The 26,907-nt window shown below is 36.8% G+C and overlaps 3 protein-coding genes across 3 annotated transcripts; all 3 read right to left on the minus strand.

Annotated features, from left to right (window-relative positions):
* Position 1: 1 nt before the first annotated feature.
* LOC108253936 (transmembrane inner ear expressed protein-like) lies at positions 2-7,343 on the minus strand. The gene is made up of 4 exons (XM_026832027.1): positions 7,231-7,343; positions 1,005-1,063; positions 479-614; positions 2-99 (listed from the first exon to the last, which is right to left on the minus strand). Exons 2-4 carry the CDS (start codon positions 1,029-1,031, stop codon positions 2-4), a joined length of 261 nt encoding a protein of 86 aa, XP_026687828.1. The 5' UTR covers positions 1,032-1,063; positions 7,231-7,343.
* LOC103521057 lies at positions 4,821-12,110 on the minus strand (the record flags this gene model as incomplete). The annotated part of the gene is made up of 4 exons (XM_008486166.3): positions 4,821-5,146; positions 10,978-11,082; positions 11,428-11,580; positions 12,089-12,110. Coding segments are annotated over 4 exons (432 nt in total), but the record flags the coding sequence as incomplete, so codon positions are not given.
* On the minus strand, positions 7,390-26,423 carry LOC103521067 (actin-related protein 2/3 complex subunit 2). The gene is made up of 8 exons (XM_026832030.1): positions 26,407-26,423; positions 26,178-26,271; positions 21,463-21,562; positions 20,811-20,997; positions 19,237-19,457; positions 16,676-16,877; positions 16,002-16,089; positions 7,390-7,615 (listed from the first exon to the last, which is right to left on the minus strand). Exons 1-7 carry the CDS (start codon positions 26,421-26,423, stop codon positions 16,062-16,064), a joined length of 849 nt encoding a protein of 282 aa, XP_026687831.1. The 3' UTR covers positions 7,390-7,615; positions 16,002-16,061.
* Between the last annotated feature and the right edge of the window lie 484 nt (positions 26,424-26,907).

Here is a 26,907-nt window from a genome sequence, read left to right on the forward strand (position 1 = left end):
CTCATCCTGGAGTCGTGATTTGTTTCCGCACATAGTCTGCTTCTATTTCTTGTTTGGTTCTCGGAATTCGAAATCTCACGCAGCAACATAGCAGTATCACTGTGGATGAAATTCAAGAGATTGATTCAGTATTTTATTATTATTATCCCAAGAGGTTTGATGATAGGAACTGTTTCCGAATCAAAGAGAGAAAGCCAACCGTTCCGAAAACGAACCTTATCTGGTTAGGGAACTTCATCCTCGGGCAGGAATCGAACCCGTGACCTAGCGCTTAGAAGGCAAGCTCGCGACCCTAATCACTAACGAGGCTGGCCGATATTTCTTTAGAAGAATAACGGAGGTGTGTCCAATCCAAACATAGTCGATCGACGAGGTAAATCTATGTTGTCGAGGCAGTGTAGACGGTTCTGTTGACATCGATCGACGGCCAGTCGACTATGTGTGGACACACCTTAAGAACGAAAACAGGGGTATTTACCTATGAGGGAAATGACGGCGAAAGCTCCGTACAATATTTCCCACACTCTGACCCCAAACAGAGGCTTTTCTAGAATCTCATCTATCTCTAAATCGATAGCACTGTCCACCTCCATCTTACCACACATCAATGGGTCCTGAAACAGAAAAATAGAATCTATTTTCCAACCACCAAACATACAAATCCTGGAAACTTGAAAACAAAAAATATATCCTTAGAAGAAAATTTCCTAAAACAAGTTAAACTATGTAGGTGTAGGTATACGTAAATATAAATTTACATACAAAATTACCTAGGTACTACCAGACTACCACGCAAGTTAAAATATGTAAGTATGTATAACAAATGGGACAAGGAGGGGGGGGAATATGATTGATGCTCAGATAAAATATTAATTTGCTCTTATCATTGGGCTTTCTCCAAAAAAATAAGGGCTAAGAAGCTAAGAAACTGGGGTTGTACCTAATCAAAATCAAAGTTCATGACCGTAAATACCTGGAAAAAAAAAAAAAAACTGGAAACTTACCAATATTGATTTCGTGCAGTTAGCCATTCCAAGAAGTCCAGGTGCTGACTCCAGTGACACTGAAAATGAAAATACGGGAAGATGTTCCGAGCCACACCCTAGAGCTGTTTTGCGTGATCCTTTTAATAACAGTAATTGAAACTTTCACAGGGATAGGGAGTAGCAGGGCCGTATTTAAGGGAGGTTCATTTTTCTTCCTTACCATAGGCCAGATTTCAAAATTTCGAAGAAGTTCAATTTTCACAGGGGACAAAGGGCGGACGTATAATCCATCTCAACTTTGTAAAAGTTCAATTTTACAAGTCCAGTTCTTTATACCCCATTACCAACAGAAAATAAGCATTAATAGTTTTTGAATTTATGTCACGTTATTGAAATGGACTTGAATGATGACAAACTATTGTAATTTCATACATAGTCTAGCTGGGGACACACACCAGCTTAGTATGTACTCGTATAGCTGGGAGACTTAAACAGGGAGAATACCAGCAAACGTTGAGTGCGAAGGGCATCGACTCGTAAAATTTTGTAGCCAAAACCAAATGTCAGGCCAAAAGCTATCACCCGAGGGCTGATTTTGCCAAACCCATCTGAACATGGGAAAAGGCGAAGATAATAATTTCATAGATCAAAATCCCCAAACGAAACCATTTACAACAAATATGGATCCCTCCCTTGTCTCTCTCAAGTGGTATTTCTTTTGAACCATGCAATAGTCTCGGCAAACAGATTGATAAATTTTATTAATCTGAATGCCCTTTGACTTGAAGAAATTAATTAATGTAAACAGATTTAATTCCAATTGAATGAAATGCTGTCTGATTAACACATTGTTAAATGGACTCCGAGATTAACCATGTTATGATTAAATAGATGGACGCTACTGGACTTCATTGTTTGTTACTAATTTGAACTTCCGTATTTTCAATTACTGTTTTGATCAATGCAATTGAACAATGTGAATTAAAAACATTTTGCGAATCCGCAGATGATTCCTTTAGACGTTTTGTAAAAAAAAAAAAAAGATCTTTTGGGCCTCTTTGCCCGTACACCTAAGCCTGAGAGTGGGCTTTTTGTGTATGCCGGCCGAATGGCCTATCTCGTAAACTGTTGCGTAAACAGATTTAATTCCAATTGAATGAAATGCTGTCTGATTAACACATTGTTAAATGGACTCCGAGATTAACCATGTTATGATTAAAGAGATGGACGCTACTGGACTTCATTGTTTGTTACTAATTCGAACTTCCGTATTTTCAATTACTGTTTTGATCAATGGAACAATGTGGATAAAAAACCATATTATTGCGAATCCGATGATTCCTTCAGATGTTTTTAATCAAGTCGGCTGTAGATTCGTATAAGCTTAACCCATCTTTTTGGGGCTCTTTGCCCTCACACCTAAGCCTCAGAGTGGGCTTTGTGTGTATGACGGCCGAATGGCCTGTCTCGTAAACTGTTGGAGACTTTACCAAGGAATTGGACCAGCCGGCTAGCCTTTAGAGGAGGTGGCCGAATTAATTTGCTTCAAGAGTTAAAAGCTACTTAAAAAAAAAAAAAAATATATTTATGGGTTTCGGCCTATTTCTGAAAATTTTGCTTTGATAGTTGTAAACTTGTATGTACATAAACACAAGTACGTAAACTTTTCTGGAATGGGTCTAAATTGTCTAAGCAATTATTTTATAACACGAGAAAACGTTTTTTTACCTACTGTGATGGGACTTGGTAGACCTGTGCATGAGCCCTACAAGGCCCTACACTTGAATTTAGACCACGCTACGCCACTGGTTGTAAACTTGTATGTACTTAAACACAAGTACGTAAACTTTTCTGGAATGGGTCTAAATCGTCTAAGCAATTATTTTATAACACGAGAAAACGTTTAAAGATGATGTCAGCAGAGTTGGGATGGGCAAAATCGTCGTGGATGATTGATAAGAAAGAAAAGATTTTAATTTATTCTGGACTCGTAGGTTTTCTGAATAAAACATTCTCACCATGCCCCATGGTAGATAAATAATAATTATTTTATAATACCTAATTATTGGATAAAGAATACGAAATTATTACGCTAATCCGTACCTACATGTATGTAATGACCACCTAGGTACATGGGTAATTATACTATTTTGAAAATTTCAAGAAAAAAGATAGGTGTAAATAGACACTGAGACATCCATCAAAATAGATAGGTGCACCTACAAAACTGATCGAAGATAACCTCCCCAAGCCCTAATAGTTACGTATAAAACTTCGTGATGATAGTTACAGAAGATTGTGATTTTTTTTCCACCACACCTGTGTCTTTATTAGGTTATGGGTATGTCAAGAAATAATAAAAAATGACGAGCTTTGTTATGACAGGCCCATGAAAAACGCACATAAAGATTAATGGGGACCTACCTCTCCCTGAATTATGTCAAGCCTAACCAAATCAATAACTCTATTATTGTATCTAATTGTATCTTTAAACAAATCAATATTATTATCTATAGATGTGTTAGGTAGTAAAAAAAAAAAAAAAAAAAAAAAAAAAAAAAAAAAAAAACAAAACAAAACAAGGGAACTCTCAGGGCGGAATCCGATGTTTTAGGTAGCAAACACAAAAAATTACCAACAAAAGTAATTTTAAAAAAAGTTAGTACTTAGTAAACAAAAGTATTTTCTATTTTAACAAAAACCACATTATTAGTGTTAGTTAAAGTGTTTAGGTTAACAAGTAATTAAATATACAAATTTCTCACCTTTACACAGGTTTACACATGTGCGAAATTTCTTACGGGGAAAAGTAAAAAACGGGAAAAAAATCGCAAACTATCAATAATTTTATTTCCCGGGAAATCTGAACCAAGTGTGCTTCTAGCATGCACACTCCAACATCACTACGGAGTCACCGCTTGATCTCATCCTGGAGTCCATGGCACCAGAGATCATCTCTATGTTGGGGCTCATCTTCTCATCTCATGTATGATTTGTTCTAATGAGTTGTGCTGTGTTTGATTTAATAGAGAAAGGTCAATGTATGACTGTAGAGTAACGTGCTTTTTTAATTTAATTTTTATACCTAGGTTTTTTATAACAGGAATGTAAAAAAAGAATAACAGGAAAGGCTTTCGGTATGAAGTTTGATTATTGGATTAGTAAGTTTACAATTGCAATTTGTAGCTTGATAATTAGCAAGGTTTTTGCATTACACTTGATGAGTTTTCACTTGGAATTCATTTCACTTGACATATAGCACGGTTTGAAACCTGATGAGTTGACACTTGCAATTCATTTGACTTGACATTTAGCACGGTTTTTGCATGACACTTCATGGGTTTACACTTGCAATTCTCTTGGCTTGACATAGGTTGTTGGGGCTCATCTTCTCATCTCATGTATGATTTGTTCTAATGAGTTGTGCTGTGTTTGATTTAATAGAGAAAGGTCAATGTATGACAGTAGAGTAACGTGCTTTTTTAATTTAATTTTTATACCTAGGTTTTTTATAACAGGAATGTAAAAAAAAAAGAATAACAGGAAAGGCTTTCGGTATGAAGTTTGATTAATGGATTAGTAAGTTTACACTTGCAATTTTTAGCTTGATAATTAGCAAGGTTTTTGCATTACACTTGATGAGTTTTCACTTGCAATTCCCTTGGCTTGGCTTGCAATTAGCAAGGTTTGAAACCTGATGAGTTTACACTTGCAATTCTCTTGGCTTGCAATTAACAAGGTTTGAAACCTGATGAGTTTACACTTGCAATTCATTTCACTTGACATATAGCACGGTTTTTGCATGACACTTAATGGGTTTACACTTGCAATTCTCTTGGCTTGACATAGGTGTTTACACTTGATGAGTTTACACTTGCGATTCTCTTGACTTGAAATCAGAGTTTATACTTGCAGTTCATTTGACTAAACATTAAACGCGGTTTTTGCACGACATTTGATGAGTTTACACTTGCAAAGAAAGCGCTTTTTGAAGGACTTGCAATGAGTTTACACTTGCAATTCCCTTGGCTTGACATTTAGAGCAGGTGCTGAATGTCGCATGCGTGACGGGAATACATTCAGAGATTTGATCATGTTGGAAAACTTGAACTTGTGCTTGTTCTGATCCAGTTTTCTCAAGTGCAGCTTCATTTGTTCGTCTGAAAACAGAGAAACAAAAGTACCTTGTTTGTGCTGCTCAATAAAAAATTCAGTTAGATATGCGTTAAGTTAAGCAAGGTTTTATTACATATATATTTTATAGGTAGGTAATGTAGGTACTAGGTACCTATGTAATAGAGTGTAAGGTAAAAAAAAACCTAGCTGGAAAAAAAGCCGAGAGTAAAAGTAGAAGGACTATAAAGATGCGACGGCCGTCAATCGATATGGATCTTAATAACGGCACTTAATAATTTATTTTTCATGTACTAGTGAAGAGGGGGAACGTCACTACTTGTCTAAAAATCCCCCCGAAATTTTTTTTTTTTTTTTTTTTTTTTTTTTTTTTTGCTATTCTGAAAAGTACTGAAAATGGACTTGGGGTCTTCTTGAATTGTCCCCTAAATTTGGGAAGCACTGTCCCAAGGTGGTTAATTATACAGACTAGTATACAATGTACTTACCTACTCGTCTTGTCCTGACGAACTTTTTCCCCTCCAAGTACCTACAAATTAGTCTTTTCTCTAACGTGTTTTCCTTCGCTCCGTGTATTAAGTGCTAATTAGAATGTCTAGCCTTGGCCAATTACTTAAAAATTACATATTGTACATGGACACTTCTACGAGTATTTCTCCGTGTATTAAGTGCTAATTAGAATGTCTAGCCTTGGCCAATTACTTAAAAATTACATATTGTACATGGACGCTTCTACGAGTATTTCGCCAAATTGGATATGTCCATTATGACTTGATGGAATCACTAGAATCGTCTTTTGGATGACAAGCTATCAGAACAGAAATCTGGGAATCGAATAAACAATAAATTTACACTTAATTGGGGGACTTTTTCTTTACGCTCCTTCTTTCTATGGGTACTACTTGGCGAAATAATATGCCCAATTTTATAATACGTGGGTAAATGGGTATGCCTACCTAGGTACCTAGCTATACATGTAATTATTTTAAGGCTAGAGTTCAAAAGAAAATATAGACAAGCTATCAGAACAGAAATCTGGGAATCGAATAAACAATAAATTTACACTTAATTGGGGGACTTTTTCTTTACGCTCCTTCTTTCCATGGGTACTACTTGGCGAAATAATATGCCCAATTTTATAATGCGTGGGTAATTGGGTATGCCTACCTAGCTATACATGTAATTATTTTAAGGCTAGAGTTCAAAAGAAAATACAGAAAAAAAGATACACAAACAAATTGTTGATCATTTTATAACAAAAAATAATTGTGATTATTATGAATAATAATTAGTATGGTTTTTATATATAAATATGTATAATAATAATATTATGGGTATAATTCAATTATAAATGCAAGGAATACACAGTAACAATTATAATTTTATTAACATAACAAAATCCTGTTAACACATTCTTCTAGCCTAAAATAAAATAATGGATGCCACTCAAGTAACTTAAGAAATTGAAACTTTAAAACGAAATCAATTAAAAAAGAAATCTTAAAAATAACTTTAAAATAACAAACCTTTCAGCAAATAAGCTCGTGCTGCGAGTTTATAATTTTATGTATATTTCGGCGTTTTTCAAAGTCTTTTGAAAGTTTATCGATGGATTTTTTGTTAGATACAAAAAAAAATCTTACGTATTGGAAAGTTCAATTTTCACAGGGGACAAAGGGCGGACGTATAATCCATCTCAACTTTGTAAAAGTTCAATTTTACAAGTCCAGTTCTTTATATCCCATTACCGACAGAAAATAAGCATTAATAGTTTTTGAATTTATGCCATATGTGCATCAATAAAAATATCAAAGAACCAATTAACCTGAATAATAATAAATTAAAAGCTCAGTGATATAAAGATTGTGGTTGGGTGGAAAAGCTCCTTGAGAGCCGCTTCAAAGGGAATAGAAAACGAAAAAACAAAATTTGGCACTAGAATTAAAAACACAAAATAGGTGACGACACTTTAAAACGAAATCAATTAAAAAAGAAATCTTAAAAATAACTTTAAAATAACAAACCTTTCAGCAAATAAGCTCGTGCTGCGAGTTCGTTCAATCTTATGAAGGGGTCAGTTTTTAAGAACAGTGTTAATCTTGGCACTTACCCAGGATAATGAAGTGTTCAGATAATTGTTTAACTCTCCACTTGAAGGTAACCACTAAGGGAGGCAAAACTCCGATGTTACCAACCACCTAACCCTTAGAACTCCATTACTGCCGTAAAATACGCGAACAAATTAAACAAAGTTGTAATAAAATTCCTTGCTGCGGTCAGATATTCAAACAAATAATTTTTAAATTCTTTGCTGTGGTCAAATACTCAAACAAATAATACATAATAATATTCCTTGCTTTGGTTGGGATTCGAACCGACACTCTCCTGTTAACCGAGCGAGTATTATTTACTAGGAAACTAGAAAGGTGTAAAATGGAGTCGTTAAAGGCGGCAAATAGTTTTTACTTGAGCACAAGATGGAGTAGGGGTGGCACCTAGGGCAGAGTTGTTCTAAACATGGCAGTGACTTCATCATCTGATAACTTGGATAACAATCATTCCCTCCTGTGAAACGTTCTCCCCCTGAAACCGAAAATAATTAGTTATTATTTAAATTGGTCCTTCGTGTCGGATCTATGTCAGTCAACTTATCGATATTGCATGAAAAATACCGCATCGTATATGTAATACCAAGACGTATTTATCACTAAAGAGCCCTTTTTAATCAGAAAACGGTTTTTTTTCAAGCAATCTCCGTGGCCAAGTGGGTATCACAGTAGGCTTTGCCGCTTGGAGTTCGGGATACAATAAGCCACTTGAGAACAATTGATTAGCTACTTTACTAGAGTAGCGACCAGTGGCGGCACTACCAGTAAAAATGTGATAAGATTTCGCTTTATCACAAATACTTACCTACTTAATTGTTATTTTACTTTTGCCTATTGTAACCTTTCAGTATTCAAGTTTATATAATATTTCTTTTGTAATCTTTGTAATATATTGCAAATAAAACATTTACATTTACATAATTTGTGTTTTTTTATGTGATTACTCTGATTTTCAATAGATTTATTTTTTATTTATTTGTTTATTTACTACTGACCATCTGGCATCTGGTAATAGAATAGATTAACTATCCAGTATTAGTTACTGTGTCTGACAATTATAGATACCTAAGTCACAGAGTTATCTTGAGCGGCATTTGGTTTCTATACAAATTCACATTCACGATGATTAGGGTACCGGTACTCTTGTAACACCCTTTGTAAAGTAAACAAGGATCGAGCAGAACCGGATAAAATCGTGATAGAATAGAACAATCAGGATCAAGCATTACGATCAATCCGGACAGAATCACGAAAAAACAGGACATATTATTAAATTCACAATAGAACAATTCTGATTCTTAACAAAGGTAAATGGTATGGGTATTTATAACGTTATTATCAGATAATGTGTGTGCTCATCAGGTATCAGGTAGACCTGACAGGCGGACCTATTGAGGCGTACCCGTAAGGTCTACCTGATAGTGAGTGGCCGGCCTTAATTGACAAATTCGCGAAATTTACGAATGGTATTACTCTGACCAGAGTTCGCTTAGGGGTTGGATGGAAGAGAATGCCTTAGGCATTAATCCCGCCCCTGATTTTAATAAAATGATACATACATTATGTCATGTTAGAAGTGTTACATAGAGATACCTGCGTACAAATATTTACAATCTAGGGTTTACGTTTTCCTTGCGGCGATTTGCACTGAAATCGCCCAAAATGAAACAAAGTTAGTTTGAATAAAAAAACTCAATTTGAGTGTAAACAAGCTAGTTGTAAAGCGAGACAAAGAGCAAAGAGTGAAGATTGGTAAAAAAGTTAGGAAAGTGCGTGTTCTTTGTCACTCAAAACATGTGGCTTTCAGGTTTACACACTGGTGCCTTTTACCTAGGACGATTATTGCTCCAAAAAGGTTTGGGTTCAGAAAAGAAATTTTCAGTCTTCTACTTTAATTTATTTTATTATTATTATTTTTATGCTGAAAAAGTCCAACTCAAATCTGCCAATTATTTCCCTGGTTAGCATGAAAAAAATGAGGGGGAAATCGTATGTCAAACAAGGGAAGAAGAAGAAACCTAATAAGAGATACTTTTGCGTAGCGTTCAGTGGCTCCGGCCAGAAATAGTACTGAATTGCAATGCTGTAATATCGTACTTGAGTTGAGCTGCATTTAATTATGTGACTTTTTTTTTTCAGTCATCATGTGAAATTTCTCTTTAGACTAGTTCGGACTGGCAGCGGGTGTGGTAGGGTCCAAACTAGTCGAAAGAGAAATTTCGTACGATGACTAAAAAAAAATTACAATCGAATAAACTTCATGCCTCTACGTTTCAATAGGTGATAGCATAATAGAAAGAACAAATGTGTCACAAATGCATTCTATGTATATGAATACCAGAGTGTCGAGTAAGGACAATCTACAATGTAGAGAGAGGCTTTTGGGTCGCGTATTATCTGGTGAGAATAGTTGTTATCTTATCAACTTTACCGGACGGAACTGAGGGGACTAACTCTGTGCTGATAAGGGCTGACTATTTCCCATCCTGTCACCAAATTAACCCTTGCACAACGCGTTGGTGGTGTTGTTGATGTAGCGCTGTAGTCGAATGGTGATGGCAGAATAAACGGAACTGGGGGGACTAACTCTGTGCTGATAAGGGCTGACTATTTCCCATCCTGTCACCAAATTAACCCTTGCACAACGCGTTGGTGTTGTTGATGTAGCGCTGTAGTCGAATGGTGATGGCAGAATACTTACTTGAGGCACAAATCACATGTTGTGAGGAGCCTTGTGAGGGCAATAGAAAAAATAGTTTAGCTCCCATCAAAAACAAGACAGATGTCATAAAGCCTGGCATAGCCTTATTAACTAGTTGAAAATACATCAGAAGTAAGAAAGGAGTATGAGGAAAAACACTGCTCACAATGTACTTGTAAAGTTCTCAAGGGTCATAGCACCTCTAGAGTTGATAAAGTAACCATTATGTCATAAATTAGACTTCAATATTATTAGAGTTAAAGTGATAACCATGTTTAATTGGCTCGTCCTGAACCGCAGTCAACCATCGTGAGGACTTGTTATTCTTTAAAAGCAGAGCCACGATAATTTTGAATGTAAAATAACTTTTGAATGCCTGAGATTTGAATTTTCGCGGCAGGGGTATGTTTACATTAGTGAGAAAGGTATCCAATGTTGCCAAACGTACTATTCTAGTGTTACCAGTAATTCTCAAAATTGAAAAGCACATGGTGCCCCACCGCACATGGTGCCCCAGGTTCCCCTACTAGTGAAGAGGGGAAACGTCACTACTTGTCATCCAAAATATTATTTTTATTACTTTTAAATTTGTTTCAATTGACAGATTACATCTCTAGCGTTGTACGTTGTTGCGTTTGTCAATATTTTCTGAGTGAGGAGTATAAAGTGAGGGTGTCGGGCTTGGGAACTTTAAACAGGGAGCATACCAGCCTGAATTTGCCTTGCTAAGGAAATAGCAAAGGTTGAGTGCGAAGAACTCCTAAAATTTGTAGCCAAAACCAAATGGCAGCCCAAAGCAATCACCCTAGTTAGGGCTGATTGAGAGGCTGACGAAAAAACGCCGACCCCGTCTGTGCACGGGAACAGGCGAAGAAAAAGAAGAGTATAGTGAGGAGTTATTAGTGGAACAGGCCCAGCAATCACCCTAGTTAGGGCTGATTGAGAGGCTGACGAAAAAACGCCGACCCCGTCTGTGCACGGGAACAGGCGAAGAAAAAGAAGAAGAGTATAGTGAGGAGTTATTAGTGGAACAGGCCTCAGTTCTTACCTCTCCGGGTATCATGATTATCATCACAAAGGTCTTCACACTGACTAGAACCTCCCGGACTGGGCTGGTTTTCAGCATCACACACTCCTTTGACTCGAACCAAAGCTGCAACATATTAGAATCTAGTTAGGTGAGAATTAATTGGTATATTTTTATAAATAATACACTTCATCTAACATTAATTCTAGAGGGAAATGTCCTCATGATACTCGAGCAATAGCCCTTTGGATGACTTTAGATTAATTAGAATTCGTGATAATATAGGCCGGGCGGCACGGCGCTTCGAACTCTTGACGTTCGCGCGCCTCCTGGCACGCTTGATCTAGTCTAGCTAGCGCGAGGCAGTAACACGATGAGTGCAGTAGTTAATATCTCTACTGTATGGAGTAAAGGGACTTTTCAGTCTCATTTTTGCAGTATAAACAGGGTATTCTCTTCTATTCTATTTACCTTTCTGTAAGTCCATTTCATCCATCTCGGAGTCCTGCAGGGTTTTCAAGTACTTCTGGAAATGTCGGGTGATTTGTTTCCGCACATAGTCTGCTTCTATTTCTTGTTTGGTTCTCGGAATTCGAAATCTCACGCAGCAACATAGCAGTATCACTGGGGACGAAAGTCAAGAGGATGATTCAGTATTTTATTATTATCATCCAAGAGGTTTGATGATAGGAACTGTTTCCGAATCAAAGAGAGAAAGCCAACCGTTCCGAAAACGAACCTTATCTGGTTAGGGAACTTCATCCTCGGGCAGGAATCGAACCCGTGACCTAGCGCTTAGAAGGCAAGCTCGCGACCCTAATCACTAACGAGGCTGGCCGATATTTCTTTAGAAGAATAGCGGAGGTGTGTCCAAACATAGTCGATCGACGAGGTAAATTTATGTTGTCGAGGCAGTGTGGACGGTTCTGTTGACATCGATCGACGGCCAGTCGACTATGTGTGGACACATCTTAAGAACGATAACAGGGATATTTACCTATGAGGGAAATGACGGTCGATCGACGAGGTAAATTTATGTTGTCGAGGCAGTGTGGACGGTTCTGTTGACATCGATCGACGGCCAGTCGACTATGTGTGGACACACCTTAAGAACGATAACAGGGATATTTACCTATGAGGGAAATGACGGCAAAACGTCACTGTTTGGACTATTGCCTAGCAAACGAACCGTATCTCTTTAGGAATAATGTTCGTCCCGGGCGGAAATCGAACCTACGACTTAGCGCTTTCAAGGCGGGCGCTATCTTTCAAGGTTGCTGGATTTACTGACGCGATATTTATTAATGTGGCTTTTCTAGAATCTCATCTATCTCTAAATCGATAGCACTGTCCACCTCCATCTTACCACACATCAATGGGTCCTGAAACAGAAAAAATAGAATCTATTTTCCAACCACCAAACATACAAATCCTGGAAACAAAAAATATATCTTTAGAAGAAAATTTCCAAAAACAAGTTAAACTATGTATACGTAAATATAAATCCACATACAAAATTACCTAGGTACTACCACGCAAGTTAAAATATGTATTTTTTTTTTTTTTTTTTTTAAGTTTCTTGATGCTGAAAAAGTCCAACTCAAATCTGCCAATTATTTCCCTGGTTAGCATGAAAAAATGAGGAGGAAATCGTATGTCAAACAAGGGAAGAAGAAGAAACCTAATAAGAGATACTTTTGCGTAGCGTTCAGTGGCCCCGGCCAGAAATAGTACTGAATTGCAATGCTGTAATATCGTAGTTGAGTTAAGCTGCATTTGATTATGTGACTTTTTTTTCAGTCATCATGTGAAATTTCTCTTTAGACTAGTTTGGACTGGCAGCGGGTGTGGTAGAGGTCTCTAGCCATGTTTAATTGGCTCGTCCTGAACCGCAGTCAACCATCGTGAGGACTTGTTATTCTTTAAAAGCAGGGCCACGATATTTTTGGAAAGGCTTGATAGAGGGAACTGTAACAGCGTTACAGTAACTTAACTGTTTGTTACAGTTCCCTCTATCGTTCGGAAATGGAAGAGAAGGGGACAGGATAGGAGAAAGCCAGCCGTTCCGAAAACGTCACTGTTTGGACTATTGCCTAGCAAACGAACCGTATCTCTTTAGGACGAACCGTATCTCTTTAGGGATAATGTTCGTCCCGGGCGGAAATCGAACCTACGACTTAGCGCTTTCAAGGCGGGTGCTATCTTTCAAGGTTGATGGATTTACTGACGCGATATTTATTAATGTCCTAGTTGCAGCCCTTCTTGAGGTCTTGCAAATTTCCGCCCAGATGTAAGATAACTACTGCTGTAGTAGGATTACTTCAACAAATACTGAATTAGGGTTCCTTTCTGATTAATGCTGTCCTTCTTAGCTTCTAGCTAGGAACTAAAGACTCTGTGACACATAAATCAGTCCTTCCTCTTCCCACAGTACTCTCCCCAACACAAGTTTTAGAGGCCAATAAACAACGAATAAAAAGTAAATTATAAAAAGACATAGAAAAGTACAAAATGAGTATAACGAAATGTACCGAGAGTTAAGTTAAGTACCATCATACTTAGTTTAGTTATGTCTAAATGATAAACTGTTAGCATGAGGGAGAGGGGATCCTGGATTTACATTTAATAAGGAAGTGTAACCAATTCAATTAGGTGTACATCGACACATAAATGTAGATGTCTAAATGATAAACTGTTAGCATGAGGGAGAGGGGATACTGGATTTACTTTTAATAAGGAAGTGTAACCAATTCAATTAGATGTACATTTAACTACAAGGTCATTCGCGCTGACTTTTAGATCAAATTAGGTGGTATGTATACATTTATGTGAAGATAAAGATTGCTTTTATCCCGTGTGCAAAGTTAAACAGAGATTTATTTCCCATCAAAAACAAGACAGATGGCATAAAGCCTGGCATAGCCTTATTAACTAGTTGAAAATACATCAGAAGTAAGAAAGGAGTATGAGAAACACTCCTCACAATGTACTTGTAAAGTTCTCAAGGGTCATAGAGTTGATAAAGTAACCATTAAGTATGTCATAAATTAGACTTCAATATTATCAGAGTCATAAAAAGTAAATTATAAAAAGACATAGAAAAGTACAAAATGAGTATAACGAAATGTACCGAGAGTTAAGTTAAGTACCATCATACTTGGTTTAGTTATGTCTAAATGATAAACTGTTAGCATGAGGGAGAGGGGATACTGGATTTACTTTTAATAAGGAAGTGTAACCAATTCAATTAGATGCGAACTCTTGACGTTCGCGCGCCTCCTGGCACGCTTGATCTAGTCTAGCTAGCGCGAGGCAGTAACACGATGAGTGCAGTAGTTAATACTCGTATCTGTACTGTATGGAGTAAAGGGACTTTTCAGTCTCATTTTTGCAGTATAAACAGGGTATTCTAATAAATTTAACAATGTAACAAATTAACTCGGCGATTTTTCATTTGGCTTGACCATAACTTGAATGATGTACTGCCAGAGCTCTTGAAAGATTAGTACAATTTCGATGAAATTTGGCAAAAAAATAAGCTGATTACAGAGAGGTACAGATTTTAACACTAGCATTCGATTAGTTAAATTTTAAATTAAAAAAAATTAAAATTCTACATCCCCCCCTAAGGTGTGCGCTATATTAGGTTAGTTTGAAATCAAGATTTTGCTTAGCGAATACGATCTGTATACGTATTCAGAGATATATTTATTTGGAGTGAGTTGACTATAACATGACGTTAACATCAACCCAAAATTTCAAGTATGAACTGAAGTCTAAAATGGACATGGTACTAGAAACTGAAGATGTTTCAAATCATTCCACATTTCATCGACGTAGACCGAAACGGTTAGAAATGTATCAGAGAAAAATAAAAATGGTAAAAAAAAAACCTACAAATTAGGCAACGAACAGCGAAAATAGTTATAAACAAAATTACAATTTGGGGAGAAGGGAGGGGGCCGGGTTACTGACTAATGATGTACACTTAGAACTGTCCGAATGAAAATTCGTGTTTGTTTTACGCCTGCAGTACCCTGTACATGGGATCTTATCGGCTTTGTTGTCTTATACTGACACAATACTTGTTACACAGTCATATTAACAGGGTCCGCGAGATGAATAGACCACGTGTGACGTTATTTTGGAAACAAACATTAGTTTAAAGGCCAGTGAAAAGGAAATTCAATATAATTTATGCATTAAATTATTATATAGATCTAGATTTTAAAGCCCTAAAAAAGCCATATCAAAGTGTTAGATTTTTCATGAAACTTTCCCCACTTCTAAACACATTGATCTAAATCATCTCTGCTCCTAAATCCTTCGTACAGGGAAAGATATACAACTTTAAACAAGGTCTACTCTTCGCGCGAATCCTGTATTTGAAGGTTTGGATTTCAAAGAACTGGACAGACAGAATATAATCACAGCCTTCTACATTATTCTATTGAACTACACAATTAATACTGTTCAATCTTATGAAGGGGTCAGTTTTTAAGAACAGTGTTAATCTTGGCACTTACCCAGGATAATGAAGTGTTCAGATAATTGTTTAATTCTCCACTTGAAGGTAACCACTAGGAGAGGCAAACGCCTACCACCTAACCCTTAGAACTCCATTACTGCTGTAAATACTCGAACAAATGAACCAAAGTTAGATAAAATTCCTTGCTGCGGTCAAACACTCAAAATAAAAATAATAATGATGAAATTCCTTGCCTTGGTTGGGATTCGAACCGACACTATCCTGTTTACCGAGCGAGTATCAGATAAAATTCCTTGCTGCGGTCAAACACTCAAAATAAAAATAATAATGATGAAATTCCTTGCCTTGGTTGGGATTCGAACCGACACTCTCCTGTTTACCGAGCGAGTATTTATCAGAGTTAAAGTGATAATTCATCACACTGCATTACAGATATTCCGTTTAAGGGCTTGTACTGTCAACAAGTTTGAAATAAAAGTAGGTCATAAGGACAGTAAACTTTCACAGTTGTTATCATTATTATCTTAAGAACGAGAGTAACAAGTAGGGGTGGCACCTAGGGCAGAGTTGTTCTAAACATGGCAGTGACTTCATCATCTGATAACTTGGATAACAATCATTCCCTCCTGTGAAACGTTCTCCCCCTGAAACCGAAAATAATTAGTTATTATTTAAATTGGTCCTTCGTGTCGGATCTATGTCAGTCAACTTATCGATATTGCATGAAAAATACCGCATCGTATATGTAATACCAAGACGTATTTATCACTAAAGAGCCCTTTTTAATCAGAAAACGGTTTTTTTTCAAGCAATCTCCGTGGCCAAGTGGGTATCACAGTAGGCTTTGCCGCTTGGAGTTCGGGATACAATAAGCCACTTGAGAACAATTGATTAGCTACTTTACTAGAGTAGCGACCAGTGGCGGCACTACCAGTAAAAATGTGATAAGATTTCGCTTTATCACAAATACTTACCTACTTAATTGTTATTTTACTTTTGCCTATTGTAACCTTTCAGTATTCAAGTTTATATAATATTTCTTTTGTAATCTTTGTAATATATTGCAAATAAAACATTTACATTTACATAATTTGTGTTTTTTTATGTGATTACTCTGATTACTAACGCCGACCTTGCTTAAATCAAAATATTTGAATAGGAAAAGGCTAGGAAGAAGACTGAGAATATAATTAGATTAATCATATTCTAAATATTGATCGAAAGACTCACGTGATTGTCTTCTTCTCTGTGTTTTTGACTTCGGGTCGGGCGCGATTGAGCACTTTGAGGAAGTCGGACGTTTTCGCTCGCATCCGGGAGTGAATGTAAGCTTTGGAACATTTGATGTGATAGTGCAAATAGTCTCGGAACATGTGAATCAGATTGATGGTGTTCTCTCGAGCCACCCGATTCGTATGTCTTGGAAACAGCACTGGAAATCACCAAAAATGAGGGATAATCAGATCACTAAGAATAAGAACTAAATACTTACATACAGTTACCAGTGTATTAATATTTATCTTTCAAAAGCTTCAACCTCGACACTACATGACCCCATCACACTCTCACATAGTATACCTAGAATAGATAAGGTTCATAGTGAAGGGGGTTGAACCTAAGCAATAAGTTATCCTCCACACATTACTTACCTCACCAAACTGAATGGGGCCGGGAAAAGTCACCACGATTGCAATATAGCCCATCCAGATACAAACTAGAAGCAACATTGCTTATTTGTAGTGATCTGTGAGCTCCCATTGTGTAGTGGTTACTGTGTTCGCCTTGTACGCGGGAGATCCGGGTTCGATTCCCGGCGGGGTCTAAAAATTTGTATCATGCAAATGATAGTGACCCGGGAATCGACCCGTATCTCCCGCGTGCAAAGCGAGCTCAGTGACTACTACGCCATCGAAGCTGATTTCAGAACTATATTAACACCAGAGTTTTGAGGTTCTTTAGCTTTTTCATTACACTTACCAAACGTAATTTAGCCAATATTGTCCCCCTGTCTGGCATCCGTGTATCGCAGCTCAAGTGGGGGCTCCCTGTGACTAAACAGCACCTACTTACCAAACGTAATGTAGCCAATATTGTCCCCTTGTCTGGCATCTGTGTTTCGCAACTCAAGTGGGGGCTCCTTGTGACTAAACAGCACCTGAGGGGCCGTGTGACTGGCGCGTCGTCCCTCCTTGAACTCCTGCATGAATACTTTGCCTATGATGACGTCATCTTCGTCTCGGAATACCGTACTGAATACGACCGTCACGCGATCTGCCTTCGCCTCTACGTACCTGAACAGAGAATGTAACTTGTTAAGCTAGCCATTCACAATCAGGTACATAGACCTGACAGGTACGGCTGAAAAGCTCCGAATGTCAGTTCTACCTGATACCTGATGAGCACACACACAATCAGGTAGAACTGACTCTATCAATATACCTGACATCTTTTCAGATCTATCTGATAATGCGTGGCTGGCCTTAACTGACAAATTTGGCTATGTAAATTTTACAGTACCTAAATTACAGCAGTTCCTTAATTTCTACAGATTTATTTTTTATTTATTTGTTTATTTACTACTGACCATCTGGCATCTGGTAATAGAATAGATTAACTATCCAGTATTAATTACTGTGTCTAACAATTTTAAATAGATACCTAAGTAATTAACAAGGGGTTTTCTGGTTGATTTGTTAGGTAATCAACCAACATTACTTGAGGTGCAATATAAAAAATAGTTTAGCTCCGCAAATTTTTGTCGATGGTGGGATTCGAACCCGGGACCTTCTGCATGGCAAGCAAGCGCGTTACCACTGGACCAACCGTGCCCCCAATCTTTGACAATCCTTGCTTTGATACGGATCAGTTCAGCTAAGTGCCTCTCCCCTGTGTCAACAAATTTCCCTTTTATTACATTTTTTTTTATTTTCTATTTCTTTTCAAATACCTACGTATTCTGCAAATGTAATAAAAAGTCGTGTGATGTTCACACCAGATTTTTATCTTTCAAAAGCTTCAACCTCGACACTACTTACATGACCCCATCACACTCTCACATAGTATATCTAGAATAGATAAGGTTCATAGTGAAGGGGGTTGAACCTAAGCAATAAGTTACCCTCCACACATTACCTCACCAAACTGAGTGGGGCCGGGAAAAGTCACCACGATTGCAATATAGCCCATCCACCATCCAGATACAAACCAGAAGCAACATTGCTTACCGTGTATTAATATTTATCTTTCAAAAGCTTCAACCTCGACACTACATGACCCCATCACACTCTCACATAGTATACCTAGAATAGATAAGGTTCATAGTGAAGGGGGTTGAACCTAAGCAATAAGTTATCCTCCACACATTACTTACCTCACCAAACTGAATGGGGCCGGGAAAAGTCACCACGATTGCAATATAGCCCATCCAGATACAAACTAGAAGCAACATTGCTTATTTGTAGTGATCTGTGAGCTCCCATTGTGTAGTGGTTACTGTGTTCGCCTTGTACGCGGGAGATCCGGGTTCGATTCCCGGCGGGGTCTAAAAATTTGTATCATGCAAATGATAGTGACCCGGGAATCGACCCGTATCTCCCGCGTGCAAAGCGAGCTCAGTGACTACTACGCCATCGAAGCTGATTTCAGAACTATATTAACACCAGAGTTTTGAGGTTCTTTAGCTTTTTCATTACACTTACCAAACGTAATTTAGCCAATATTGTCCCCCTGTCTGGCATCCGTGTATCGCAGCTCAAGTGGGGGCTCCCTGTGACTAAACAGCACCTACTTACCAAACGTAATGTAGCCAATATTGTCCCCTTGTCTGGCATCTGTGTTTCGCAACTCAAGTGGGGGCTCCTTGTGACTAAACAGCACCTGAGGGGCCGTGTGACTGGCGCGTCGTCCCTCCTTGAACTCCTGCATGAATACTTTGCCTATGATGACGTCATCTTCGTCTCGGAATACCGTACTGAATACGACCGTCACGCGATCTGCCTTCGCCTCTACGTACCTGAACAGAGAATGTAACTTGTTAAGCTAGCCATTCACAATCAGGTACATAGACCTGACAGGTACGGCTGAAAAGCTCCGAATGTCGGTTCTACCTGATACCTGATGAGCACACACACAATCAGGTAGAACTGACTCTATCAATATACCTGACATCTGATAAGATCTATCTGATAATGCGTGGCTGGCCTTAACTGACAAATTTGGCTATGTAAATTTTATAGTACCTACATTACAGCAGTGCAGTTCCTTAATTTCAATAGATTTATTTTTTATTTATTTGTTTATTTACTACTGACCATCTGGCATCTGGTAATAGAATAGATTAACTATCCAGTATTAGTTACTGTGTCTGACAATTATAGATACCTAAGTCATTAACAAGGGGGTTTCTGGTTGATTTGTTAGGTAATCAATCAACATTACTTGAGGCACAAATCACATGTTGTGAGGAGCCTTGTGAGGGCAATAGAAAAAATAGTTTAGCTCCCATCAAAAACAAGACAGATGTCATAAAGCCTGGCATAGCCTTATTAACTAGTTGAAAATACATCAGAAGTAAGAAAGGAGTATGAGGAAAAACACTGCTCACAATGTACTTGTAAAGTTCTCAAGGGTCATAGCACCTCTAGAGTTGATAAAGTAACCATTACCTATGTCATAAATTAGACTTCAATATTATCAGAGTTAAAGTGATAATTCATCACACTGCTTTACAGATATTCCGTTTAAGGGCTTGTACTGTCAACAACAAGTTTGAAATAAAAGTAGGTCATAAGGACAGTAAACTTTCACAGTTGTTACCATTATTATCTTAAGAACAAGAGTAACACTGCCATGTCTGCCATGTATGTGAGAAGAAAGTTATGATAACATTAAAAACTCTTGATTAAATCATCATCAGATGAAGGTATAACATAAAGATTAATTTAAAATTAAAAAACCAATAAAATTGTTGTAGAGGTGTTTTTAACTGTTCTTTTGGGATTATTTTTGGCTGTTATCTAGTTAGCTAACCCAATTTTCACATACATTTACTAACTTAGTAAGTAGTATCATTTGAAGGTGGACATTGGTAAAAACCTTGCACAAACAAACTGATTCTTTTTTATGATAAACCTATAATGAAGATTAATTAAAAAAAAAAAAAAAAAACAATAAAATTGTTGTAGAGGTGTTATAAACTGTTCTCTTGGGATTATTTTTTGGCTGTTATCTAGTTAGCTAACCCAATGTTCACATACATTTACCATTAACTTAGTAAGTAGTGTCATTTGAAGGTGGACATTTGTAAAAACCTTGCTCAAACAAACTGATGCTTTTTTATCATAAACCTATGATTCTTGATACTTACATGGTTTCTTCATTTCTATAATTGATGACTGCTCTACTGTGACCTTCTTCCCCTCTCTCTTGAAAGTCAAAATATTTTTCAAACACAGATGCAAAACAATTTCTTTTTAAGAGACCTATTTTCTTGACTATCTCCTCCCAATTTGAGGGCACATCTTCCAGGTTGATGAGTACGGACACATTGTAACCTGGAGAGACCTATTTTCTTGACTATCTCCTCCCAATTTGAGGGCACATCTTCCAGGTTGATGAGTACGGACACATTGTAACCTGGAAAAAAAGGACAATTATAATAGACAGATTGTTAGGGTATTAGCAGAAAGGTTTCAGTTTATTTAAGAATTTGAGGACAATAATAGTAAAGCTTACTACAAACATAAAGGGACTTGTTAGTCTCCTTAAAACTAAATACCTACTAAGTAAGTGCTGCTAATATTTCATATTAGAGCATTTTGGTACTGAGTATAATCTCTAGATTTAACAACCCAGAGATTTCACTATCATAGTACAGAGGTACATAGATAGTTCACTTTCATAATGAAGTATGCATTTTTTTACCCCAAGAACAACACACCCCAGCAAATGCATTTATTTATTTTATTTTTTTTATGTTGGTGTTTACAATCTTATCTCACAAGAAAATAAATACAAACCTGGCTCTGGTTCAGACAGCAATGATCCATACTCTCTCCTCAACAATTCATCAGCACCATGTTCCTCTAGCTCTTTGTAGAACTTGAGTGATATACTAGTCTGTAACAAAGATGTTGAGCATTAATGAATGTCAGAACCATTATTCCTCAATCAATACACCTGAAAAATAGTTGTCCAGGATCTAGATATTTTGTTCTCAATGACAGGAGAAAAATTTACAAGAGTATTAAATACACCTACCTCAAGTAGATATTTAAGTACCCACCCTTCTTCCATTTTTTTTTTTTTTTTCGCATGAAACCTTTCCACAGGGCAAGGACACCTTCTTGTTTTATGACTTTGCCGAGCACGTCGAACGCTCCTTTGAATTCTGGCTTGCCGTCGATCGTTTTCATGTTTTGAATCCTGGAAGAGAGAAAAACACAGTCAAAAGTCTAATCAAGAGATAGTAAACATATTAAAGAGTTTTGTTTAAAGTATGAAGCTAAGAAGTCACGATCTGAATTTTAGTTTTTATCGAAAATTCATCAGAGAAATAAGAAAAAAAAAAAATGCCTGTTACCTTGCAAATGCCTACACATAAATATTTCAAGAAGGCACAAAAAATGTTTCAAGTTTCCTTTTCTACCTATAAAATGAATTCCCGAAAAGTTCGCAAAAACTGCAAGCATAAAATAAGGAAAAGTAATATTGTTTTATATTACCTGGTCTTGGCAATGTCTCAAATAAATGGCGGGCTGTGATTGGGGACATTGGGTTTGTATAACAAATTTACAACTAAAAAATAAATCTCCAAAATATAAATACTTAAATACTATCTACTGTACAGGATAGGTACGGGGTACGGCACATAAATTATAAAGTAGGTAGTTGTGACATTCATGTTTAATTTGGCTGATGTTTATTAATACATATTAGAAGTGAAGTTTTTTTATTTTTAGTTTTTTAAAGCGCTTTAACTACAAGGTCATTCGCGCTGACTTTTAGATCAAATTAGGTGGTATGTATACATTTATGTGAAGATAAAGATTGCTTTTATCCCATGTGCAAAGTTAAACAGAGATTTATCAAAAAAAAAAAAAACAAAAAAAAAAAAAAAAAACAAATATGCCTGTTACATTGCAAATGCCTACAGATAAATATTTCATGAAGGCACAAAAAATGTCAAGTTTCCTTTTCTACCTATAAAATGAATTCCCGAATAAGGAAAAGTAATCTTGTTTTATATTACCTGGTCTTGGCAATGTCCACTGGCATAGAAGCTACCGTAGTGATGAAGGCAGATATCATACTGCTCACGAAAAAACAGAAAATGTTCTCTTCGAAATAGCCTGAAATAAAAGAATCATGTAACTTTTAATAAAAGACCTTCTGTAAATGTGTATGTGATTATCTCTCCAAACCAAAATTTCGAAAACAAAGGTAATACTTTTAGTGAGGTAATAGAATCAATTGAATCGAAGCTTTTCAAAGGTCAACCTAAGCAGCTTAGTTAGTTCGGAAGAAAGCGCGCCTGCCTTGTAAGGGCTGGGTCGCAGGTGCGATTTCCGTCCGGGGCGAACTTCATCCTAAGAAGATAAGTCTCGTTCTCGGAACGGCTGGCTTTCTCCTATCCTGTCCTTCTTCTCTTTTCTATATTGGGACGATAAAACCTCAGTAGTTACAATTCCTTCTGTCAAACCTATTTAAAAAAATGACAGAATATGTACTAGGACATGAAAAGAGAAAAAAAGAAAATAAATCAAAGTAAAAATCGATTCAAGCCTAACCCAGAACATAACAACCTGGCACTAATTCTCATTCAAGCCTAGCTTAACCCTGTAAATAAGCACAACCTGACGCTAATACTCACTCAAGCTCAACAAAAACTGTTTGGCCTGAGAATACGAAGCTAGTTGAGCTGCATTGACCACCATAGCTCTTCCCATGGTAGGTATTGTCCCTCGCCACAGTGTGAGAACACCTTCTTGCGATGTCATCCTGTACAGGGCGTGGAATACGTTCTTGTAGTTACGTCTTTCGGCTGGAGGGAGTCTACCGTCTGCAGTCATACGGATAAGGGCTACCTCAGCGGGCGTGCCTACGAAAGCCCCTGTGGCGCCGGCAGCTAGAGTTTTAAACGGGTTAATCTCTGGTTCCCTGTGTTGTGACCTAGCCAGAAATCTATGGACCTAGCACCTAAAAGACCGTTCTCACACCTGTCGTGAGTTTCATCCGATTTTTTCCGAACGACAAGTGGGACACAGGCCTTTACTGGGTTTTATGGGCATGCTATGACACAGGCATCCGAAATGAAGCAACAGCTGTTTGACCAAATGGAAGATTTTTTTAAATCCCTTCTTACGAAGTACAATGAATAGCACACAAAAAGCTCACTTTAAGGCTAAAGGTATTAGAAACTGAACTCATGGGGAGTCAGAAAAATGTACCTGGTTCAAAGTTTTCCAATAATGGTGTAGGTAATCTCGCTCAGGACAGCCACACTACTATCACGTAACGTGACGTGATCCATACACAAGGGATTGGGACCACAAGCATTGAAGTTTAGGTTTATTTGACAAGAGATATTTTTGGATGCTTATTTGATAGAATGCCAAAAAACTATTACAATTCCCCCAACTGACCAATTACAAACAAAATAGGTAGGTAGGTAAGTAGGTATACTCAAAGAAAAAAAAATATTGACTGTGGTCCTGAACCTCATTTGGGTGTTTTAACAGATACTGAATATCCTGATGATCAACATTTTAATCAAGAGGCTACGAAATGATAATAAATTTCAGATTTCCTTCAATTATCATCTAAGTAAGAAGTTAATAATGTGTCAAGAATCTTTGTTAAATGTCACTAATCATAGCAATCGTAGCATACCCTCCAGACCATCAATCTGTTGATTGGTGACAAGTTGATAAATAATGCAGCAATGATAGGTAATTATGAAGTTGATCTCTTTTTTTCTGCAGATATCATTGTTTGTAGGTTAGGTTGGAACTTTGAATTCTCAGAATTGAGAACTGTCACAGGTAGGTTAGTTACACCTGGAGGGCAAGCTTGTGACAATAATGTGGATTTTAGAAACACAATGGTTTCTGTACATAGATGAAAGTTCATTTTATTCATCACTTCAAAGAGAGCAAAAATAAGATTTCCTTCAATTATCATCTAAGTAAGAAGTTAATAATGTGTCAAGAATCTTTGTTAAATGTCACTAATCATAGCAATCGTAGCATTCTCTCCAGACCATCAATCTGTTGATTGGTGACAAGTTGATAAATAATGCAGCAATGATAGGTAATTATGAAGTTGTAGATCTCTTTTTTTTCTGCAGATATCATTGTTTGTAGGTTAGGTTGGAACTTTGAATTCTCAGAATTGAGAACTGTCACAGGTAGGTAGGTTAGTTACACCTGGAGGGCAAGCTTGTGACAATAATGTGGATTTTAGAAACACAATGGTTTCTGTACATAGATGAAAGTTCATTTATTCATCACTTCAAGGAGAGCAAAAATGAGAGAAAATCCTATTCTAAATTAGTTCTCTCTTGGTCTTACCCAGCGATGGCATTTTTGAATTTTAAAGTAAGGGTTTCTTCCACGATCCTATTGTTTATTTCTAAAAGAATCATGTTGAAAATAAAACGGATAATACTACAATGCCATAAAAAACTATTTAGGTTACACTAAACTTTCGTTTCAATTAAAAATTGAGCTAAAAAACACTGGAAATTTGGAAGAAAACCAGAAAAATTCAAAAGAAACAACTCCCCTCCATGCTCAAATTCATCCGGCAACAAAACAAAAATCTGATGCATTCGCGTGACGTCACGCAGGATCTCAGCTGATTTCCCTCTTTTATTTAAAGCCCTTTAAACACGATGCTCGTTTTCATGGGCTTGGTTCAGCGGTTACCAAAATGAGGTAGCCCGACTCGAATGGTACCCATTTTGTAAAGGGGGTCAATCGGTAGTAGGTGTACATAATTATTTTCTAAAGATCTAGTTACTCTGTTTGAACCGTTCAAATTTTAATTTTGCACCTTAACGACGAAGAAGTAGAAGAAGAAAACTAAAAAAATTGGAATTTATTCATTTTAATGTTATTTTATTTATTCTTTGATAGGTATTGATAAAATCTTGATACAAAAAACAACAGTCGATATATAAATAAAAAAATAATAAAAACAAAATAGTATCATAAATGGGTAGTAAACACAAATTGCTCCTCAAATACATAAAATATCTAGGTACGTATTCTCGATGGAGGGAGGGGAGACTCTGCCATCAATCTACATAGTATTCTACGACCTACAACAGCAGCAGCAAATCATAAATTTTAATAAGTAGGTACCAAGAGAGCCCATTTTAAAATTTTAAACCACGATTTTTATCCTTCATGCAGATTTATACTTATTTTTATCATAACAGGAGAATGCAAAGAAGTAAGTGAGGAAATAACATGAATGTGTCAGCACCATGTTCCTCTAGCTCTTTGTAGAACTTGAGTGATATACTAGTCTGTAACAAAGATGTTGAGCATTAATGAATGTCAGAACTATTATTCCTCAATCAATACACCTGAAAAATAGATCTCCAGGATCTAGATATTTTGTTCTCAATGACAGGAGAAAAATTTACAAGAGTATTAAATACATCTACCTCAAGTAGATATTTAAGTACCCACCCTTTTTCCATTTTTTTTTCTTGTATCATACTTACCCTTATTTTTGTTTTATCACCACTTAAGTTTGAAATGTGAAATAGTACCCCATCAAAATCGGCTATTGTAATATCCACTGATTCTGGTTTCAGTCTGAAAAGAAAATACACATCAGATTAATAAATGAACAAAGAGACATACTTAGAAGGTCTTCTCGATTAAATTTTGTGTGTTAAAATTTTCCATAGTAATCCTATTGAAACAAAGATTATCTATGAATCACATCACACATCTGTATGACTCATTGTATGACCACATATTAGGTATGAAGTCATTTGAATTCCACTGATTCTGGTTTCAGTCTGAAAAGAAAATACACATCAGATTAATAAATGAACAAAGAGACATACCTACTTAGAAGGTCTTCTCGATTAAATTTTGTGTGTTGAAATTTTCTATAGAAATCCTATTGAAACAAAGATTATCTCTCTATGAATCACATCACACATCTGTATGACTCATTGCATGACCACATATTAGGTATGAAGTCATTTGAAGTTAATTATGTCCATATACGAGGGATTGGGACCACAAGCATTGAAGTTTAGGTTTATTTGACAAGAGATATTTTTGGATGCTTATTTGATAGAATGCCAAAAAACTATTACGATTCCCCCAACTGACCAATTACAAACAAAATAGGTAGGTACTCAAAGAAGAAGAAGAAAAAAAAAATTGACTGTGGTCCTGAACCTTATTTGGGTATTTAGATCGGAAGAGCGTCGTGTA

The sequence above is a fragment of the Diaphorina citri genome, unplaced genomic scaffold, assembly GCF_000475195.1.
Source record: "Diaphorina citri unplaced genomic scaffold, Diaci psyllid genome assembly version 1.1 scaffold73, whole genome shotgun sequence".
NCBI classification, from domain to species: domain Eukaryota; kingdom Metazoa; phylum Arthropoda; class Insecta; order Hemiptera; family Psyllidae; genus Diaphorina; species Diaphorina citri.